Source organism: Chanodichthys erythropterus, chromosome 12 (genome assembly GCF_024489055.1).
Source record: "Chanodichthys erythropterus isolate Z2021 chromosome 12, ASM2448905v1, whole genome shotgun sequence".
Lineage (NCBI taxonomy): Eukaryota > Metazoa > Chordata > Actinopteri > Cypriniformes > Xenocyprididae > Chanodichthys > Chanodichthys erythropterus.
The window spans coordinates 59,425,787-59,446,549 of NC_090232.1; the positions used below are offsets into that span (position 1 = coordinate 59,425,787).

Below are 20,763 nucleotides of genomic sequence, written 5' to 3' on the forward strand. Positions count from 1 at the left end.
AAAAATTTCACAAATCTTATGCAAGTATTAGAGCAATTTAATGAATGTGCCGGATATAAATTGAACGTAACAAAAACCCAAATACTTATGTTAAATTGTAAACCAAACACGGAACTCAAACAAAACTTTGAAATTAATTGGGATGCAAAATGCCTAAAATACCTAGGTGTAAATATAACTAAAGATTTAACAAAATTATATAGGGCAAATTACGATCCAATTACTAATAATATAAAGAGTGACATTGAGAGGTGGTCCACGTACCCCACTAGCTTTAGTGATAGGATAAGAGGAATAAAAATGAATATCCTACCGCGCTTACTTTATTTGTTTCAGTCCCTCCCAGTGGAAATCCCACCAAAGCAATTCTTTGAATGGGACAAAGTAATATCCAGGTACATATGGGGGGGTAAAAGACCTCGAGTGCGTTACTCAACACTCCAATTACCTAAAGAAAAAGGTGGTATGGCTCTTCCAAATCTAAAAAATTATTTCTGTGCAGCACAGTTACGTCACATCTTTTATTGGTGCACTTCCAGCTACATAGCTAAATGGAAAGACATAGAAATAAATATACAAGATATTCAAGTTCAGTCATTGATAGGGGAGAGTGAATTTCATAGCTATAGTGAAGACAAACTGGACCCAATAATGACATTCTCATTGAAGGTTTGGCATTCTATTGTTAAACATCTCAAGTTGGAGAAAGAAATTGGAATACTTAGGTGGATTACTTATGATGAGGAATTTAAACCAGGAAAGAAAGATCCAATATTTCAGCAGTGGAAGGAGAAGGGAATAACAGCATTATTCTGTGTAATTGCAGATGGTGAAATTAGAAGCTTCCAGGATTTAAAGGAAAAATTTGGACTAAGAAATAAGGACTTATTTAGATATTTACAGTTAAGGGATTACTACAATAAAAAAAGGAGAATTGGAGCAAACGATATTCATTCCCTTATTAAAATGATGATTGATGCCTATGACCATGTATTACCAAGAATAATTTCTTCTCTGTATGAGGTGTTGATGAGTTGCAGTCCCTCCTCCACATTATATATAAAATTTAAGTGGGACAAAGAATTAAAAACTGAAATACCAGAAACGGATTGGTATGAGATGTGGTTAATACACCAAACTACTACCAGTTCACAAATATGGAGAGAGTTTTGCTGGAAGTGCCTTATCCGCTTCTTCATAACACCTAAGATCAAAAGCAAGCAAGTCTCCAGGCAGCAGACTTGCTGGAGACAGTGTGGACAGTTAGAAGCGGATCATACACACATCTTTTGGAGTTGTGAGAAAATTAAGTCTTTTTGGGATGATGTGCAGGTGGTTATGACTGAAGTGTTAGGATATAAAATTCCTAGAACCTCTTTGTTTTTATTGATGGGAAATATTAAAGGCATAGTAGCTAAAAGTGATAGATACTTATGTAAGATTCTCCTTGTGGCTTGTAAAAAAACTAACTAGGAATTGGCTTAAAGATTCTACTTTGAATTGTAAACAATGGTTTGGAATTATTGAAGAAATCCGGGTTATGGAAGAACTTACATATATTTTAAAGATGAAAAAAAGTGCTTTCAAGTGTGACTGGGAAAAGTGGTTGAAATATAAAGAACGTAAAGATATCCTCAGCTAAGTATACAGTAATTGTTAATGGAATAGTTAACCCCACCTGTTTGGCTTTGTTTTTTTTTTTTTTTTGGGGGGGGTGTACGTGTATATATGTATTTATATATATCTATATGGGTGTATGTATTTATATGTATGTGGGCGTGCATGTACATATATGATCATTGATATCTAGGAATAAGCACAGATATGTATGTATACAGTTGTGAAACATACATTTGCTGTTCATATATGTATAATTTTCTTTCCTCCCTCTCTGTTAATATTGCTTTTTGTTTTTTTCATTGTTATCTTTGTAATTAAAATAAATACAAATAAAAGTAAAAAAAAAAAAAAAAAAAAAAGGTTGAACCACTGTAGTCTCTAGGGATGCACCAGTTCAAATTATTCACGGTTTGGTTTTTTACCATGTTTTTGGTACGGTTCGTTATGTGCTATGCTCAGGGAAAAAAGGACTATTGTCTCATAAAAATAAAGAAAATAAGAACAAATTAAAGCTGCAAGCAGCGATGAAAGGGCCCTCGCACCCGGGCTCACCGCCACCCGTTGGCATCAGGAAAACAGTGAACAGTGGGCGACATGCATGTAAGCGAGTAATTACAAGGGAAATATGGCAAAGTCATTTCAAAGTGCCACACTTCCTGCTGTCAGCAGGTGGCGCTTTGACTAACTGAATATTGCCATGTAGATGTCTTCAGGCCAGGACTATTATCAAACATGCGAAGTTTGGAGCAGATCAGACATTGTATGTATCGCATACATTAGCATTTAACCAGGTGTTGCATGATTTAACGTGTTTCCAGTATGTTTGGCACTTCGTGGCATATTGAAATGTGTTTCTGGGAGTGTATTACAGTGTAAAGCATGCCATTTCCTGTTGGCAGCAGGTGGCGCTATGACTAACTGAATAATGGCATATAGATGTCCTCAGGACAGGACTATTAAAACATGAAATTTGGGACAGATCGGACATTGTGTGCCCGAGTTGCAACAACTTCCTGTTTCATGGTGAAACATCGAATTTTGTCAGGCAGCCATGGACATGCCCTTAACTCTCTGGAGTCGGGAAATGCGCCAGCAAGTTTTGCAGGATTTTTTTCACATCACTTAAAATACTCCATTTTTTGTCAGAGACATAAGTAATATATCAATTGAAACTATAGAATATCTTCTTTTATTTGTTTACACTCAGAGTAAAAACAAAATGTTGTGCTTTTTGCAAAATAAAGAAAACTAACATGATGTATGATCTGTCGTCTCCCTCTGAACGAAGTCCAATTGGATAGTTCTCAGAAAATGAACTAACTTAGTGAATACTGACACAAAAATGAGACTTATGTCTAAAAAACGTTGAAATGTCAGGTTTTAAATCATGTCAAGTCAAATCAAAAACAAATATTCTCTGTTTATGTAATCTGTATGAAAACAGAGCCATGTCAAAAGTCCGTGATTCAGCTCATTATCCGCTAATGCGGCCACGCCCACGGAGGGAGCGCTATTCAGACGCAAATTCTGAGGCAATACATGTATACATCGTCTTAATTGTGTATTTATTGCCTTCAAAAATGTTTTGCATTGCCATAGTTAGATATCTCTGGAAGCCTCTGTTAGTTCCTGGATTGTCACATGGCCTGTTCTTCTTTAGGAGGCATTTGTTGACTAAAGGTGCACAGAGCGCCCTCCGGCTGCAAGTATGAATTGAAAATTGAATGTTTATGAACACAGTATCCAGCGCTCATAGTGATGACAATAAATATTGAAAATTGTTCAAGTAGGCAGGATATTTTTTTACATCATTTTGAAGCAAAAACTGTAGTCTACAATCTCCAATACCCAGAAATCTTGTGAACACAATTTTTTTTTGGCCTTATTTCAGTGACTCAAGTTTTTAGTTTTTACAATAACCATGCATAAACGTTATTCCTTCAAAAATACAAACATGTACATACATGTTTCTCACATATTATGGTAGCCTAGTTTGTGCTGAATACAGTGTAATGACACTTTTTCCATTAATATGTTTATGAACAACTGAAAAAAAAAAAAGCACAAATGTCAGGTCAAAACTTCTCCAGGGCCCCAAATCAGCCTCAGACTCCAGAGGGTTAAGTGAAAACTCTAGATCTTCGCAATTTAACGTCGCAAAGGCCTTTAGATTAGACTGACCAAATGTGATATTGATCTAATTAAAGCTCTAGGAGGTGTGTGTTAAAGTACAACATCTGGAAATGGCAAAGATTGCACAGATTTTGCAGAGAAAATTCAAAATATCTCACTTCCTGCTGAGTTTACAGATTTTGCACCTGGGGGCTTATTTGTAGGTATTGGCATGTTACATCTGTCTACCGAATTTCATACCTGTACATGAAACATAGCGCGAAGGGCGCTTAATTTAAATTTTGTAGGTGGCGCTATTGAGCCATTTTGCCACACCTAATTCTAAAACCCATATCAGACGTAAATTTTCACCACTTCTGCTGCGTGTGCAAAGTTTCATGAGTTTGAGCATGTTTAGGCCCTCAAAAATGTGATTAATTTTCAAGAAGAAGAATTGGCCGAGCAATTACAATAGGGTCCTCGCACACCAGTGCTCGGGCCCTAATAATCAAACTACAACCAACAGAACAGATAAATCCATGCTGTCAAAATGAGTCAGAATGCGCAAGAGCCAATTACAAACTACAGGTAAAACAAGTCAAAAATGTACATTTTGGTCGAATGAGGTTTTCACAAAAATGAGTTCATTAAGCCCTCAACTAGCAATTTAAATGCTACAAATAGCAATTAAACATCTAAAAGTATCTTTAATTGTATGTTTTCTGAGAGGAGTACCTTTCCTTTGTCCATGAAAAATGCCATTTTTCTCTGCTTGCTTTACCACTCATGCTTCCCCTCAGCAACTTCCTCATTAGTCCAAGTTCAGTATAGTTTTAAAGTGCAGCATTCAAACTTTGTGAAAATTCACATCGATCCTGATATACACACATAAGCAGAATTACATTCCAAATGTTGAAGTAAAATATTGAAAAAAAGTTTATTTTCCTATACATATTTGGTTTTGACATGGTGTGTGCCAAATGAGGTGTTATTAACAGCGATTTTAAGGTATTGTGAAAATAACAACAACTTGTTTTTGAAAATTTGCTCATTGCAACTCATTTTCCCAGCACAGGTCACAAACATAGTAGAGCAAAGATACAAATGAAATAAAGTGCTTTTTAGATCTTTCAGATATCAGTAGTTTTCAGGTACAGAAATTGAATAAAGAAGCTAATCAAATGCCAAAAAAACATTGCATATAATCTTCACTGCATAAATTAAATAAAGATTAATCATTAAGTTGGCTTGAAAAAGCCAACTTACTGTAATGCTATTTAAACTTATTAAGTTGGCTTGAAAAAGTCAATTTACTGTAATGCTATTTAAACTTATAGAATGCCCCACGGATGACGCGTTTTTGTAGGCCAACCCGGAAGTTAGCGGTGCATGGGTTCCCACGATCGAAAGCCTATGCATTTTTCCAATAGACTTTTGGAAAAATCGCAGAAAATAAGCTCTGTGTTTAACAAAGGGTTATGACACTTACACGTTTTGTCTATCAAGATAATCTTTACAAGTTAACACAACATTTATAGATTTTGAAGCCTAAATAAAGTCGTCAGATATAAAAGGCTAACAGTAGGCTATAAACGGACTACAGCACATCATGGTTGCGGATCAACGTCGTCACCACCAAACTTCCTCAAACTGTATTTAAAAAAACAACGTTATTTAAAAACATGCTCGCTGATTATGATCTGTGCTGTTATGAATACTTTTCTACTTTTACATGAGAAATGCTGTCCAAATGTCCCGTTTTTAATGATGACGTCTAAAGTCCCCGCCAAAGGAAGTAGCCCCTTTTAGCAGTTTGTTAGCAACCACCGATTTTAAGACACAGTAAAAGTTATAAAAATTTTTTTAAAAAAATCACAAGTGGGTTATACCTGGTGTGTTTTATGTCATAGATCAAAACATGAAAGTAGTTAGAGGCTTTGTTAACCACAGACCTTATTTCAGGCGATTTAGCAAAAACCCATTAAAAAAAACAATAGACTTGACGCCGTTGGAACCGGAACTCCTAAAAATGCTAACTGGCTTCCGGGTTTTGCCTACAAAAACGCGTCATCCCTGGGGCACTCTATTATTATTATTCTTCTGACCCTAAATTATCAATTCTAACTCCTCCTAGAGCTTTAACTCTACAAACTCCGAACTCGGGTCAGACCTTCAGACTGTTCTGAAGTTAGTTGCTATATCTTTTCTAACTGATCCGACTAACGGTTTTCCTAAAAATGATGATCAAAACTCTGAAAAATCCCACTGACTTTCATTGATGAACTGTTCAAATGAGCCAAGACTACGGAAGCCCATTAGACTCAAAACTCAATTAGACTCAATTAAACTGCCATGCTATGTACTATATCTAATCTATTGAAACTCTATCTAGCTATCAAACTAAATCTATCTATCTATGTATCTATGTATCTATGTATCTATCTATCTATCTATCTAAACTAAATCTACCTATCAAACTAAATCTATCTATCTATCAAACTATATCTATCTAACGCGATCTATCGATCTATCAATATCGCGTTCATATCGCTGATGTATTGCCTTCGATATTGCGTGGCTTGTCAGTGATCTACGGCTCTGTCTATTAAATGCCGCTCCATTTGAAAGCAGGTGATTGCGATTTAGCGGTAATCAGGGAACCGGCTTTACTGACAAAATGCGCGTGACAATCACATGCGATATATCCCCCAGCCCTATAGACCTTATTTTCCAGAGAAACAAGCGCGCCACCATCTTTAGAATATTGTCTGTGAACTTCCGGTTTTGCGGTAGCCTTGTATATTTCTATGGAAATAATAAGAATAATTAATTGGTGAAGTGGATTTACCTGTTGTAGAGTCAATGAAAGTTATCACGAGCAATGTTATATTTAAAGCAGATGCCTTAAATGTCAGTAGACCGGGAAGATTTTAAAATGAGCAGTTCATTCATAAATACAAGATCGCTTTGGAAATACAAGCCAGAAGTCAAAAGACAACGAGCGCAGCGCTGAAAAGGGGCGGGGCTACATAAGGTCTATAGCAACCTCATAGCAATACCCTAGCAACCCAAAGCATAGAGAGATATCTTCAAATCTGAATATCATAGAGGCATGGGGGTTGGTTTATATCATTCATACCGGCAAGCAGTCTTTGGAGTATCATCATTGGTAGCTGCCAAGCCACTCCCTAGCAACCAAACAAGTACCCTAGCAACCGTTTTGCAAGATCTATATCTCTGCATCAGAACATCGTACAGACATGGGGGTTGGTTTATATTGTCAAACAGCCTTTGGAGTATCATCATTGGCCACTCCCTATCAACCAAACAGAGTACCCTAGCAATCATTTTGCTAGACCTATATCTATGCATCAGAACATTGTACAGACATGGGGGTTGGTTTATATTGTCAAGCACCCTTTGGTGTATCATCATTGGCAGCTGCCATGCCACTCCCTATCAACCAGAGTACCCTAGCAACCGTTTTGCAAGATCTATATCTCTGCATCAGAACATTGTACAGACAAGGGGTTTGATTTATATTGTCAAGAATCCTTTGGAGTATTGTCATTGGTAGCTGCCAAGTCACTCCCTAGCAACCAAACTGTACCCTAGCAACCGTTTTGCAAGATCTATATCTCTGCATCAGAACATCGTAGAGACATAACGATTGGCTCTTTTGACTCATACTAGCAATCTGTACTTCCAACATGCTACACATGCTAGCAGTGAATAGCTACATGCTAATATTGATTAGCTAAGTGCTAAAGTAGGCTAATAACATGCTAATAACTCTATAAAAACTCCATAGTAACCATCTGTGACAACTATCTATCTATCTATCTAGCAATGTTATGTTTAAAGCAGATGCCTTAAATGTCAGTAGACCGGGAAGATTTTAAAATGAGCAGTTCATTCATAAATACAAGATCGCTTTGGAAATACAAGCCAGAAGTCAAAAGACAACGAGCGCGGCGCTGAAAAGGGGCGGGGCTACATAAGGTCTATAGCAACCTCATAGCAATACCCTAGCAACCCAAAGCATAGAGAGATATCTTCAAATCTGAATATCATAGAGGCATGGGGGTTGGTTTATATCATTCATACCGGCAAGCAGTCTTTGGAGTATCATCATTGGTAGCTGCCAAGCCACTCCCTAGCAACCAAACAACTACCCTAGCAACCATTTTGCTAGACCTATATCTATGCATCAGAACATTGTACAGACATGGGGGTTGGTTTATATTGTCAAGCAGCCTTTGGAGTATCATCATTGGTAGCTGCCAAGCCACTCCCTAGCAAACAACAGAGTACCCTAGCAACCGTTTTGCAAGATCTATATCTCTGCATCAGACCAACATAGAGACATGGCGGTTGGCTCTTTTGACTCATGCTAGCAATCTGGACTTCCAACCAAGCGGCAAGGAAGTCGACCGGAAGTTGAAGTCGGCCGCGTGCCGCCATCTTGTAGCAGAACTTAACTTGCGTTAGCATCCCATTGACTCCCATTCATTTTGGCGTCACTTTGACAGCGAATAACTTTACATCTGAGGCGTTTAAAGACTCCATTTGTCCATTATTTCTAAAGATAAACAGCAATGTATAAAGGGCTCCATTACCTTCTGTTACATTATGGCTCCGTAGAAACAGTTTTTGTAAAAATAGGCTAACGATTGCATCATAACCTCTCGACTCTCTGTCGCACAGTAGAGAAATTACCGTACAGACAGGAGGAGAAGCTCGCAGGCAATCGGGGAGACGTCAAGAGAGAAGCCCATATAGAGTCCATAAAAGCAACGGGACAAAATATTTCAACAACTTTTTTGGGGAATTGGAAATAATTCGGTATGTGGCAAGTGAATACATATGAAGTAGCTTTTATCCACGAACTTTAATAATGTGTCTACTCCATTAAATAATGGTATGGGTAACGGCCGGTATATTGACAGGGAATGGAGAAATTATCAGGAAATTATAAAGGCAGTGTAAGAAAAATCTCAATGTCAACAGCGGTTAACGTTCCTTTATTTATTTACAGATCTACGCTTGAAGATAAATGTGATCCTTTTCATCCTGGTCGGAAGCCATCTACAAAATGTCATAGCCTACAACGTGAAATAAAGAAAAAAGTTTTTTGTTCAAGTGTTTTTGACCATGATTTATTAGCCAAAACTGCATGATTTAACACCTAGTTCACAATTATTTGAATATTAGCCCTGTTTTGGTCTAACAATATATTTTAGCTGCTCTAAATTCTAAGTTAGAGACAAATTTGCGCATAGGCTAGGTTATATAAGGTTCCCTTCTAGACAAGCGCGTAAATTGCTGTTTTGGCCGCAAATTTTCAGTAATTTCGATCGGTGCATCAAATGATATAGGCCTAAACTAAATTCATGTATTTACAGTAAAAGAATAAAGAAATAGCCTAACTCTAGACTTATTGGCTATGCTATTTATGTTTGGGCAATATATAATAATAATATCTTAGCAAAGACAGAACATATTTATTTGTCTCACCACACGACCACTAACAGTAACACAGTAGCACAGCGCATCAAAGCTTGCTGTTGTCTTGGCTACCTAACAAACGGCGATGGAAACAACAGTGAATTTTTCCCCCTTTTGTGGTAATTTAGCACTAGTTTCTATGGTATTCTGCTTGCGTTTTTGGGCTTCAGTTGGATGCTTTATTTTTATCTTTAGGTCAATTGCTTTTTTTTTTTTTTTTTTTTTAGAACTAAACTCAAAGGCTAAATAGTAAATAATCTGCGACGGGGCCCATCATAGGGTGGGCTGCGGGGGTGTCCCGTATGCCCATGATGTAATGGTAATACATTGCTTACAATGGGTTCATGTTAACTACTGTATGATTTATCAGACGATTTTAATGTGTTAATGTTTCAACTATATTGTGCAATTATAGCTAAGTAACAATCTGATAAACTGCAATTGTGCAGTTTGTATCCATTATCACACGCTCATAAACATTACAAAAATAAATGTCACGTACAGACATACAAAAATAAATGTCATGCCATAAGCTACACAATTACGAAAAAAAAAAATGTTATCCCAATAATCAACATTTTGTTATTCAACAAGTGCTAGGCTATTAAGATAAAAAGTTTCTGCTAAAGAGTTTGCGCCTAATCCGACTCTCCACTATGGGCTACACAATGCATATGAATATTTTATAGGCCTATTTGTATTTTGACTGCAGTTAAGAGCAAAATTACGAGAACATGTTTAACATTGGAAGTTTAAGATTCTTTATTAAATATTCTTACTTTATGCAAAACATATAGGCATCTGTACATTGTACTTCTCATAACATAAATCATTAAATTATAGTTCAGACGAACCGTACAAACCCAATCTTGTTTTTTGCTATTTATTTAGGCCTATTTATTTATATCAGCAGATCTGTGTTGATTCAGTTCATTTCAATAACTGATGATGTTGCAAACTGTGGTTAAGCTGTAAAGCAGCTCGAAATAATTGACCAAGATATGTATGATTATGATTATGTATGATACAATTATGGCTCCGTATTATTAGAACAATAACTGTACAGAATCTTTACTGCCATCCAATGTTCCTTAAAGACAAAGAAATAAAATAAAAATGTTAAAGAAAAACAAACAAAAACAAAAACAGATTTTGTTCCATTTATATATCAATGTATAATTTTTACATTATCTTGTGTGTATAAAAAGCACTCACCCAAGCTAACAGTGCTTGACAAGTTTGAGATGGGGGAAGGGCGCTTTGTTTAAAATGTTTGTCACCAAAGCCATTAATCCAGAGGGCGGGAGACTCAAAATATTAGCGTATGCTATGCGCGACAGACCTATTTGCAATCTTAGTGCTTTTTGTTAATTTTAACATCCTGATCTGATCATATGAAATAAGCTGACGAAATAATTGTTAGACTCTGTTATGAGTATTTGCAGTAAGCTTCTTTATTTGTTTGTATTATGGAGATTTGCAGTGTTTTGTAGTGTTTCACGCTCTACTCCAGAAGTTCCGAATGGGATCAACCCTCCCCCCGCGCGTTTGTCAGCGCCTGCTGTTGCCGATCAAAGTATGTGCGAAGTTTTGACCTGGAGTGAGGAGGGATTTTTTAAAAGTCGGAATGTGTGTGTGTTTTTTTTTTTTTTTTTTTTTTTTTAAATCTGCAAGAAATATTATGAGTTTGGCGTGTGGTAGGAAAAAAAAGTTTGCACAATAAGCCACTACGCAAATGTGTGTCTAAGTAGACCAGCTAAAATATATTGGTCGACCAAAAACATCTTATCAATTATTTAAGTAATAAAGACATGTAATAAAGTAATAAATAAATTTGATTAAAACAGAAAGACGTATATTGCTTCAGCCTTATTCAAAGGCCGCGGAAACATGGTTTTGTTTCCATTCCACACCCTATGTTTGGTTTTCTTCCTATTTATTAAATATAGGCAATTGGTTGATGAAACATTGATTGAAATTAAGATACAATTACTACAAAACGAAATTCACTTTAAAAAAAGACTTACTATAAAACAAAACTTAATGAAGTGGTCAAACTTATGTCTGACCCGCTGCATTTGTCTCCCGACATTGCGCATCCGTCATGCTATTCCCTTTTCATAATGAACATAGGTGAAATTTATTTATTTAAAAATAATAGGCAATAGCCCAATATTTAAATATAAATATGAAACTAAATTGGCTACATTTTTATCCCTCTGGTCGACGAAAGCGCCTGTGCGTTCTGATGGATTTTTTCCTCATGACAGCTGAAACAAAAACAGGCCTTCCGTCATTTTTGGCGATAGCCTACAGATTGATGCAAGACTACAAATGGTCTACTTTTATTTGTGTACGCTCACAATAACAACAAAACCTTGTAATTTTGAATAATAAAATAAAATAAACAGGGTGCGCTTTCAGCTGTCTGAAATCTGAAACGTCTCAAAAATGAACTTAAACTCAGCGAACCTAAAAAGAAAGAAATATCTCAATTCGATAAATTCTTAGGTCTGTGTTGAATAAGAGGCGATCTATCCGCTGGAACGTGTTGTTTCTGAAATCATGGCCTGTGTTGCTGCTGTTATCAGTTCTCTTGGCGCTCGTGCACACGCGCAGTTTTCACACAGACAATCGAGCGTTTCATTCTGATAAAAGCACGAAACAAAATGCACACAACGTGTCCTTGCTCTTGATGTACAATCACAGATGAACACCTTTGGTTTTAATGAGTAAATTTGCCTGAATATTTATTCCTGCCGGTATTTTAGTCTGCGATATCAAAACCACTAAATATTACATAGCATATATAATAGCCAAAAAATAAATAAATAAATAAATAAATAATAATAATCAAGAACAATTAAAAAAAAAAAAAATCAAGAATAGCAGTTAATAAGAATTATTGCTCTTAATGCGGTCTTAATGCTGGACCGTTCTCATTTCGCTCAGCATATGGAACTTTTTTTTTTTGCTAAGAGCAAACCAGAATGAAAATATTACATTATAATCTGTATGTGTGTGCTCCTAATATATTATTATATTAGATATATATGAGCAATATCACACGAGTAGCCGTGATATTGCGCGATATTGCGTTTATACAACAGTTCAACGGCACGAGTGTGTAAATAAATAAGAGCAACAACGGAGTGTCTTTAAAACCCTCTTTTGTGCAGCACTACTTCCTTCCGCCACGGATTCAAATCTCAATTTGACAGTTGGACCAAGCCTCCGTTACTAACTCTAAAATGTCACTTTAGAACTAGTAACGAAGGAACGTTGAGTCGCTTCATTGAAACACATTGAATTTTCTACAGTATTAGAGAGAGAGAGGGAGAGCGCGCAAGAGAGAGTAGGCTATTACCGGTGTCTGGTATAGTGCATTACATTCATTCATCAAGTCGATGTCCATAATATTACATCCTTTACACAAGTCTGTTTGAATGTCCGCTGAGGAAAGCGATCTTTGTATTTGTCTTTTTTTCAGCTTTGGGAATTTTCCATCCATAACACCACAGCGCTAACACAACTTCCTTTTGCAAAAGTTCCTTTCAATTTAAAAGTCTCTTGTGACTCGCTGACTAATTCTCCTGTAAAGTGTTGCCGCCATCTAATGGCGTATTAATGTAATGTTCACTCAATCCATATTACTTAATGGACATATTTATATAAAATAATATTTATTGAACAACATAAGCACAATTGTACAGTTCAGTCAAACATAAAGCACTAGTTATTAAAAAAAAAAAAATAGGTCACCATTTACGCTTGTATGTGGGTTTTACAAATATTTAACGAATGAAAAGGATTTTAAAGAGCTTGTGACAAAACCTCCTAACTCCATTGGATCCTCAAACTGTCAATCAAGCCTCATTAATCCGCCTCACCTCGTGAATGAAGTGCGCACGCAGTTTGGAAAAACATGTTTACAAAGTTTAATGTTTTACGTATTTGAAGCGGAGAAGAGTCTGATATGTCCCGTCTAGTTGTAGTCAATGTGCTATATAGCCTAAGGATGAAACGTAACGTTTATTATTATCAAATTTGATGTAGCACAATTCGACTTGCTCTGGAACAAATAATAGATTAATAAGACTAAAGATTGCCCGTTCTATGTACTCAAATTGAATTATGTCTCGTGTTTAACCACTATAAGAGCCAACGGCAAATCCCCGAGGCACTGGCCGAGATGAAGCTGTTCTCGGCGGTTACAGAAGCACTGAACAGCCGCTGACGCACTCGAGCTCGCATCTCCGAAAACGTCAAAACAAATTGTAAAGTAGGCGCTGTTATGAAATATGAGTCAAATATTTCTGGTCTAAACAACTACATTCTCGCCTAAAAAACTATTAAAACTACAGTTTGTGGTACAAGAAGTAGTATTTGTAAAAATTATGGTTGATTTGATCGGCCGCCATGACAGTCACTTCAAGCGGAGTGATACAAATGGTGAAAAGGCAGTAGGAGTGCTGTTATCACTGAAATATCGCATTGCTATCAGCCAATCAGATTCGAGAACCAGACAGAACTGTTGTATAAATATATTATATATATATGACTAATGACTGTTTAATGACAATATGACTAATGACTGTTTAATGACAATAGCATGCAGTAAGACTTTGTGTCTTTCTTTTAATTTTTGATGCATAGAGTAGCCTAAGAATATCCCACGTTTTGAAATTAACTCTCACTTTAAATTTTCTAATGGTTTTTAAGGATGTTGCTTCCAACATGCTACACATGCTAGCAGTGAATAGCTACATGCTAATAGTGATTAGCTAAGTGCTAAAGTGGGCTAAGAACATGCTAATAACCATAGACAGTAAAAGAAATGGACACAGCGACCCCATTGGAACTCAATTGAGACAAGTGAAGCCCATTTTTAGCAATTTTTAGCAATTCCGTTTCTGACGCGCAGACTCAAACTAAGCTTGATGATGTCAGCAACCTGTCTGACAGATGTAATACTTCTAGTAGCTGTGCGTGCAAACTGCCATCGTTAATCTTGCAGAGACGGCGAGCTTGAGCGGGGAGTTCTTTGGCGTGAGTGAGCAGGAGTAAGTATTCTGATTAATTAGTCTGTATAGTATTTTAAAAGGTAACGCCAGTACGCCATATTAAGTTAATGCATACCATTGCCTGCAAGCTTCTCCTCCTGTCTGTACGGTAATTTCTCTACTGTGCGACAGAGTCGAGTGGTTATGACGCAATCGTTAGCCTACTTTTACAAAAACTGTTTCTATGGGGCCATAATGTAACATAGAAGGTAATGGAGCCCTTTATACATTGTCGTGTATGTTTAGAAATAAATAATGGACAAACGGAGTCTTTAAACGCCTCAGATGTAAAGTTATTCGCTGTCAAAGTGATGCCAAAATGAATGGGAGTCAATGGGATGCTAACGCAAGTGAAGTTCTGCTACAAGATGGCGGCACGTGGCCGACATCAACTTCCGGTCGACTTCCTTGGGCACTGCTAATACCCTAGAAACCATATAGCAACACCTTAGCAACCACCCTGTGTACCCTAGCAACGACATAGCAACAGCCTAGCAACCATCCTAAGTACCTTAGCAACCGCATAGTAAAATCCTAGCAACTACCTTAAGTACCCTGACTCTATCTCCATCTTTGGCCCAAACTCTCAAACTGAAAACTTTTAAAACTACTTCAAACTTTCTGGACCGGCTTTTTCAAGCCAACTTAAAGTTTGTCTCGACTAACTTTTTTATCTAGTTATTAATTATTATGTTACAAAGGCTATTCAATCAAGAGCAATTAGTGATTTCCTTGTTTTTTGTTGTTTGATTAACATTAAAAACATACAGACAGCAGGAATATTAGGCTGCTATGACTTTAAGACATAATGCACGGATACAGTACACTGATACTGAACACATGCATTCTTTCGCGAGTGTTTAAGTTCACTTAAGACATAACCTACTATGTTTGCTAGGATACTCGCCAAGACAGGCACGTTAATTTTTGTGTGAATTTGTCCATTTCAAGTCTTGCTCTTGAAGAGAACTCAATTGCATGCTGTACATGTGTTTCCACGTGCATGTTCGGATGAGTGCACAAATTCTCTCATAGCGCGCATGAGTTCTCTTTGGCGTCTTGTGCTCGAATGTTAAAATAGTTAACCCTTACGTGAGTTTAGTTTAAACACAGATAGCAACATGTGCAGTCCAAGGCTCATGTGTTCACATGTTATCAGCACCCGGGTGATGATGGCGTAAATGACTGTGCCTGGTTGCATAAAGCACCTTAAGTTTTTCCCTTAAGTATGGCACTTAAGGCGTGATTTCCCCTTAACTAAGGGAATGACTTAAGGGTGTTGCATATAATCTCTTAAACACTTAACGGTTTCCCTTACCTAAGAGAACAGTTTAACGACAGCATCCCAGGTTTTGCCGTTAAAAAAATTCTACTGTTGCCATTGACACGTTATTTGTTAATACATATCATGGTAAGTTTTCACAGAAAACAACATGGATACGGAAAACAAAAAAGAAAACCAAATATAAAAGAGACAAGAAACTCAAATTGATTGTTTACTCAAAATTGAGATTTCCGCCGTCATTTACTCACGCTGACACCCTCATGTCGTTCCAAACCCATAAGACTTTCATTCATCTTTGGATAACAAATAAAAATATTTTTAATATATTTTTAAACGGCTGTGTCGGAAGCTCAAATGTGCACGCAAGAACCAATGAGGTTTGTTTTTGCGTGTTATGCACGCACGTTTGCGCTTCTGTTGACCATATAAGATATGTGCTACATATGTGATTTCATCAATGTTTGTGTATAAACCGCTAAAGTACAATTTGTTTATCATATAAAGCGGTCGATCGTGTCTCGTTAGAAGACTTGGATTGAACCTGCTCACTCCGTGTAACACTTAAGATGAAGTTTTACGAACCTTACGTTATACTTAATGAAATGACGGTTAAGGGGCTTTATGCAACACTTACGTTTTTTTAAGGGATTACTTAAGTGAAAAATATATACTTAAGGGAAATTCTTAGGGTTTATGACGTTTCACCTAAAGAAACCCTTAAGGAACACTTAACGGTTATTTTCTGCAACACCCTTAAGTTTAAGGGAAACATAAGGGCGATCTTAAGGGAAAATTAAACTTAAGGTGCTTTATGCAACCGGGCACTGGTCTTGTATAGACCATATGGCACTCGCATTGAACAAAGTTTAGGGGAAGCCAGAATGCGTATCCATCAACAAAAAAAAAAACAAACATACATTAGCCTAACTGTCGGTCTGTTTCATTTATTTTCAACAAACAATATTATAGATGCATATGCATCATCAGATACGACATGAACTGGGGTGCAAGTGCGTGGAGAACGTGTGGAGAATGGTATGGTTACATTTTTTTACCGAGAACCATTACACACCTGGTAGTCACGTGGACTATTTTAATGATGTCTTTTCTACCTTTCTAGGCCTTGAAAGTGCTAATTAAATTGTTGTCTATGGAGGACTCAGAGAGCTCTTTCATCAAAAATATCTTAATTTGTGTTCTGAAGATGAACAAAGGTCTTATGGTTTTGGAGCTACATGAGGGTGAATTAATGTTCATTTTTGGGTGAACTAACACTTTAAGTACACTCATACAATTATGTTTAGAATTTATCCTATTAGTGATTTTATACAGAAATAATTTCATTACGAGGTGGATCCTTGTGGCTTTTGTTCTTTCCCTGTAACCCTTGATCACCTATTCTATACTGTGAGGTTACTTCTAAATTTTGGTTTGATGTCAGTAGAAATGTCAGTAGAAAGGGAGACAATTCCTCCTATTGTTTTACAAGATATCGTTTTTAAGTGTGATTTAAATGTACATTTCTCTGATGTTGTCAACTTTGTTTAATTGCTTAAAGGGACAGTTCACCCAAAAATGAAAATTTTATGTTTATCTGCTTACCCCCAGTGCATCCAAGATGTAGGTGACATTTTTTCTTCAGTCGATCACAAATGATGATTTTTAACTGCAACCGCTGCCGTCTGTCATTCAAATAATGGCGGTTGATGGGAACTTCATCTATAAGAGTGAATAAACCTTGCTTAGACAAATCCAAATGAAACCCTGCGGCTCGTGACGACACATTAATGTCCTAAGACACGAAACGATCGGTTTGTGCGAGAAACCGAACAGTTTTTATATAATTTTTTACCTCTAATACACCACTATGTCCAACTCCGTTCAGGACTCCTTTAGTGATGTCTGATCGCTCTCTGTCAATGGCAGTGATGTCTCGCGCATATACTTCAATGAGTGTCAGACATCACTGCCATTGACAGAGCGCGATCAGACATCACTAAAGGAGTCCTGAACGGAGTTGACATAGTGGTGTATTAGAGGTAAAAAAATTATATAAATACTTTTCGGTTTCTCTCACAAACCGATCGTTTCGTGTCTTAGGACATTAATGTGTCGTCACGAGCCGCAAGGTTTCATTTGGATTTGTCTAAGCAAGGTTTATTCACTCTTATAGATGAAGTTCCCATCAACCGCCATTATTTGAATGACAGACGGCAGCGGTTGCAGTTAAAAATCATCATTTGTGATCGACTGAAGAAAAAATGTCACCTACATCTTGGATGCACTGGGGGTAAGCAGATAAACATCAAATTTTCATTTTTGGGTGAACTATCCCTTTAACATCCTGTTAACAGACTTCGTAATATTTTCACACAAATGACATTTCGGAAAATTATTGCAATGCAGTTTGTGTGCAAGTCCTGAACAGAGATCAGCCAACATTAAACGAAAAACCGGCCATTTCCAATTTATGGTTGGTCGACCAGTGCATCACTAGAAAAAAGGTTACACCACAACAATCATTTGCACAAATGCTCCCAAATAAATTCTGAGGTCACACAGATTCAATTTCAGGAGCATATGCGACCAAAATGGTTGCGATTTCGAGCTCTGTTCTTGTGTTTTTTGTTTTTTCCTCACGTTTATTTTTGTTTATTGTGTGTTCATACTGGTGGATGTGTCTTATGTTGTTGGATGTTCCCTGTCTTGTTTTGTACATTCTGAAATTTAAAAAATTGTATAAAAAAATAAAGTGAATATTGAATTTGGTCCTTCATTTGGTCCTCCAAATTTTCAAGTAAATAAATAATGTTCAAGTAAATATATAAGAGTAGAAATTTCTGTATTATGGACATGGCACTTGCAGGAGTTATTAACATTGTATGTAATACCCACAACCTTGAGCCAAATTTTAGGCCCTGTAGATATACAGATCATCTAATAAACAAATACAAAATTTACTTTAACATGTTTCTTCAAATTAGAGAATTAAATTGTATCTTCATTGAATTGAAGCTTGATGGATGTGCTTCCATAGCAGCCATGATTAACAGCGGCTAGTGCCATCTACTGTGCTGTGGTTAAAGTTTTCTATGAACGATTTGATTTGACGGGACTCATAAGACTCATTACTCTCTCCCTAGCCAACCAGTTGATAGATAAAAATAAAATTAAAACAAGCATGTAATGAACACAAACAAAAGGAAAATAGAGGAGTAAAAGTGAAAAAATGTTAAAATGTACTTATGTACACAGTTATTAAACTACTTAAAGTACAATTTCCAATAAAAACCACTCGATTACAATAACAAGTATTTATAAGTATAGCATATATTAACACGCCAGCAGTGTGTTCATGCTAGAAACATGCTACTTGTTAAAAAAAATGCTATGAATTGCTAGCAATGTGTTAAAACATGGTAGCAACACGCTAACAATGAATTTGCTATCTCATGCTAGCAATTTTTTACAGTGTATTAGTGCTCTTAAATTTAGATTAATATTTATATTAAAGTTAATCTTTACTGTAGATGCTGTAGTTATTGTTTTGTCTTTTTTCCACAATTTGATTTTTTCCCTAAATTGTGCAGCCCTAGGTTTAAGCTTTAAAATTAACATCCAAATCAGAGGAGAAACCATCACAGAAATCATGTGAGGAGATCTACCACACAAAGGCTAACATACGCAAATACACAAAGAATAATGTACCTTCTGAGCCTCTAGTTTTACAGCAATCCAGTCAGATTTCAGAGCCACACAGTAGAAATACTCCTGTAGAGCCTCTTCACTGCGTCCGGCGCCCCTGAACACTGCGGCCTTAATGTAGTGAGCCTGTAAAGAGAAAACATGGTAAATAGGCATGGGCCGGTTACCGGTTTCAAGGTATACCGCAGTTTGAAAATGTTGGGGTTTCAAAACCACTACATTTTTCTGTGATACCAATCCTGCTGTATGAGCTGTTTTTTTTATGTTGCGTCAAAGACGTAAAGTGCAGGAATCCTCCAGGCTGTGTGCAGCGTAGTAAGTAACACGACCCCTCCCCCTCTGTTGGTGCGAGCAGTCAGTCAGTCAGTCAGTCAGTCAGTCACCTGTGTGTGTGTGTGTGTGTGTGTGTGTGTGTGTGTGTGTGTGTGTGTGTGTGTGTGTGTGTGTGTGTGTGTGTGTGTGTGTGTGTGTGTGTGTGTGTGTGTGTGTGTGTGTGTGTGTGTGTGTGTGTGTGTGTGTGTGTGTGTGTGTGTGTGTGTGTGTGTGTAGGATGGCAGAAGGAGGTGAACCCCTGAAACTTTTTCCCCTATAAAAAAGATGAAGTGAGGTGGCTGGTGATGTCTGATTATTGAGAGAAAAAAATAAAATAAATAAATAAAATAAAATCAATCACAAAATGGCCTTAATTACTTAACCCTCTGGAGTCTGAGGCTGATTTGGGGCCTGGAGAACTTTTGACATGCCCTGACATTTGTGCTTTTTTCAGTTGTTCATAAACATATTAATGGAAAAAGTGTCATTACACTGTATTCAGCACAAACTAGGCTACAATAATATGTGAGGAACATGTATGTACATGTTTGTGTTTTTGAAGGAATAACATTTATGCGTGGTTGTTGAAAAAACAAAAAACTTAAGTCACTGAAATAAGGCCAAAAAAAGTATAATAAATCTGTGTTCATAAGACTTTAGGGTATTGGAGGTTGTAGACTAGAGTTTTTGCTTCAAAATTATGTAAAAATTATGCTGCCTACTCCTTCATATTTAACAATATATTGATTTAGTTTTTGTAAGACACTTTTTGCCAAGAAACACAGTATGCAAGGAGGCGTGAATCACCACTGAAAATGGGCCATTCTCACCTGAGAAGACAAAAGAATTGGATAGTAATGAGCTGAAATGACTTGCATATTAATGAGGCATTTCAGTCAGGTAGGCTGTGAAAAAAAACCTTCTGTGATGTCTCAAGCTCATTATGATATATGAAACATACAGAAAAATATTATTACAATATAAAGTAATGGTTTTATATTATACTTTAAAATATAATGTATTTCTGTGATGCAAAGAGTCTGAATATAGGCTTTTAGTTTAAAAGCATGCACATTTGGAGAAATATTGGATTCTCATATGCTTATGTCAATTTTCTATACAGAGGAGTTATTTTTATTTAATATTCACTGTCATTAC

At 36.7% G+C, this 20,763-nt stretch overlaps 1 protein-coding gene across 1 annotated transcript in view; it reads right to left on the minus strand.

Annotated features, from left to right (window-relative positions):
• lonrf2 (LON peptidase N-terminal domain and ring finger 2) overlaps window positions 1–20,763 on the minus strand; it is a 169,013-nt gene that overhangs the window by 64,379 nt on the left and 83,871 nt on the right. The window contains exon 3 of the mRNA XM_067404428.1: window positions 19,297–19,419. Coding sequence (XP_067260529.1) covers window positions 19,297–19,419 — 123 coding nt within the window. The remainder of the gene's footprint in view (window positions 1–19,296; window positions 19,420–20,763) is intronic.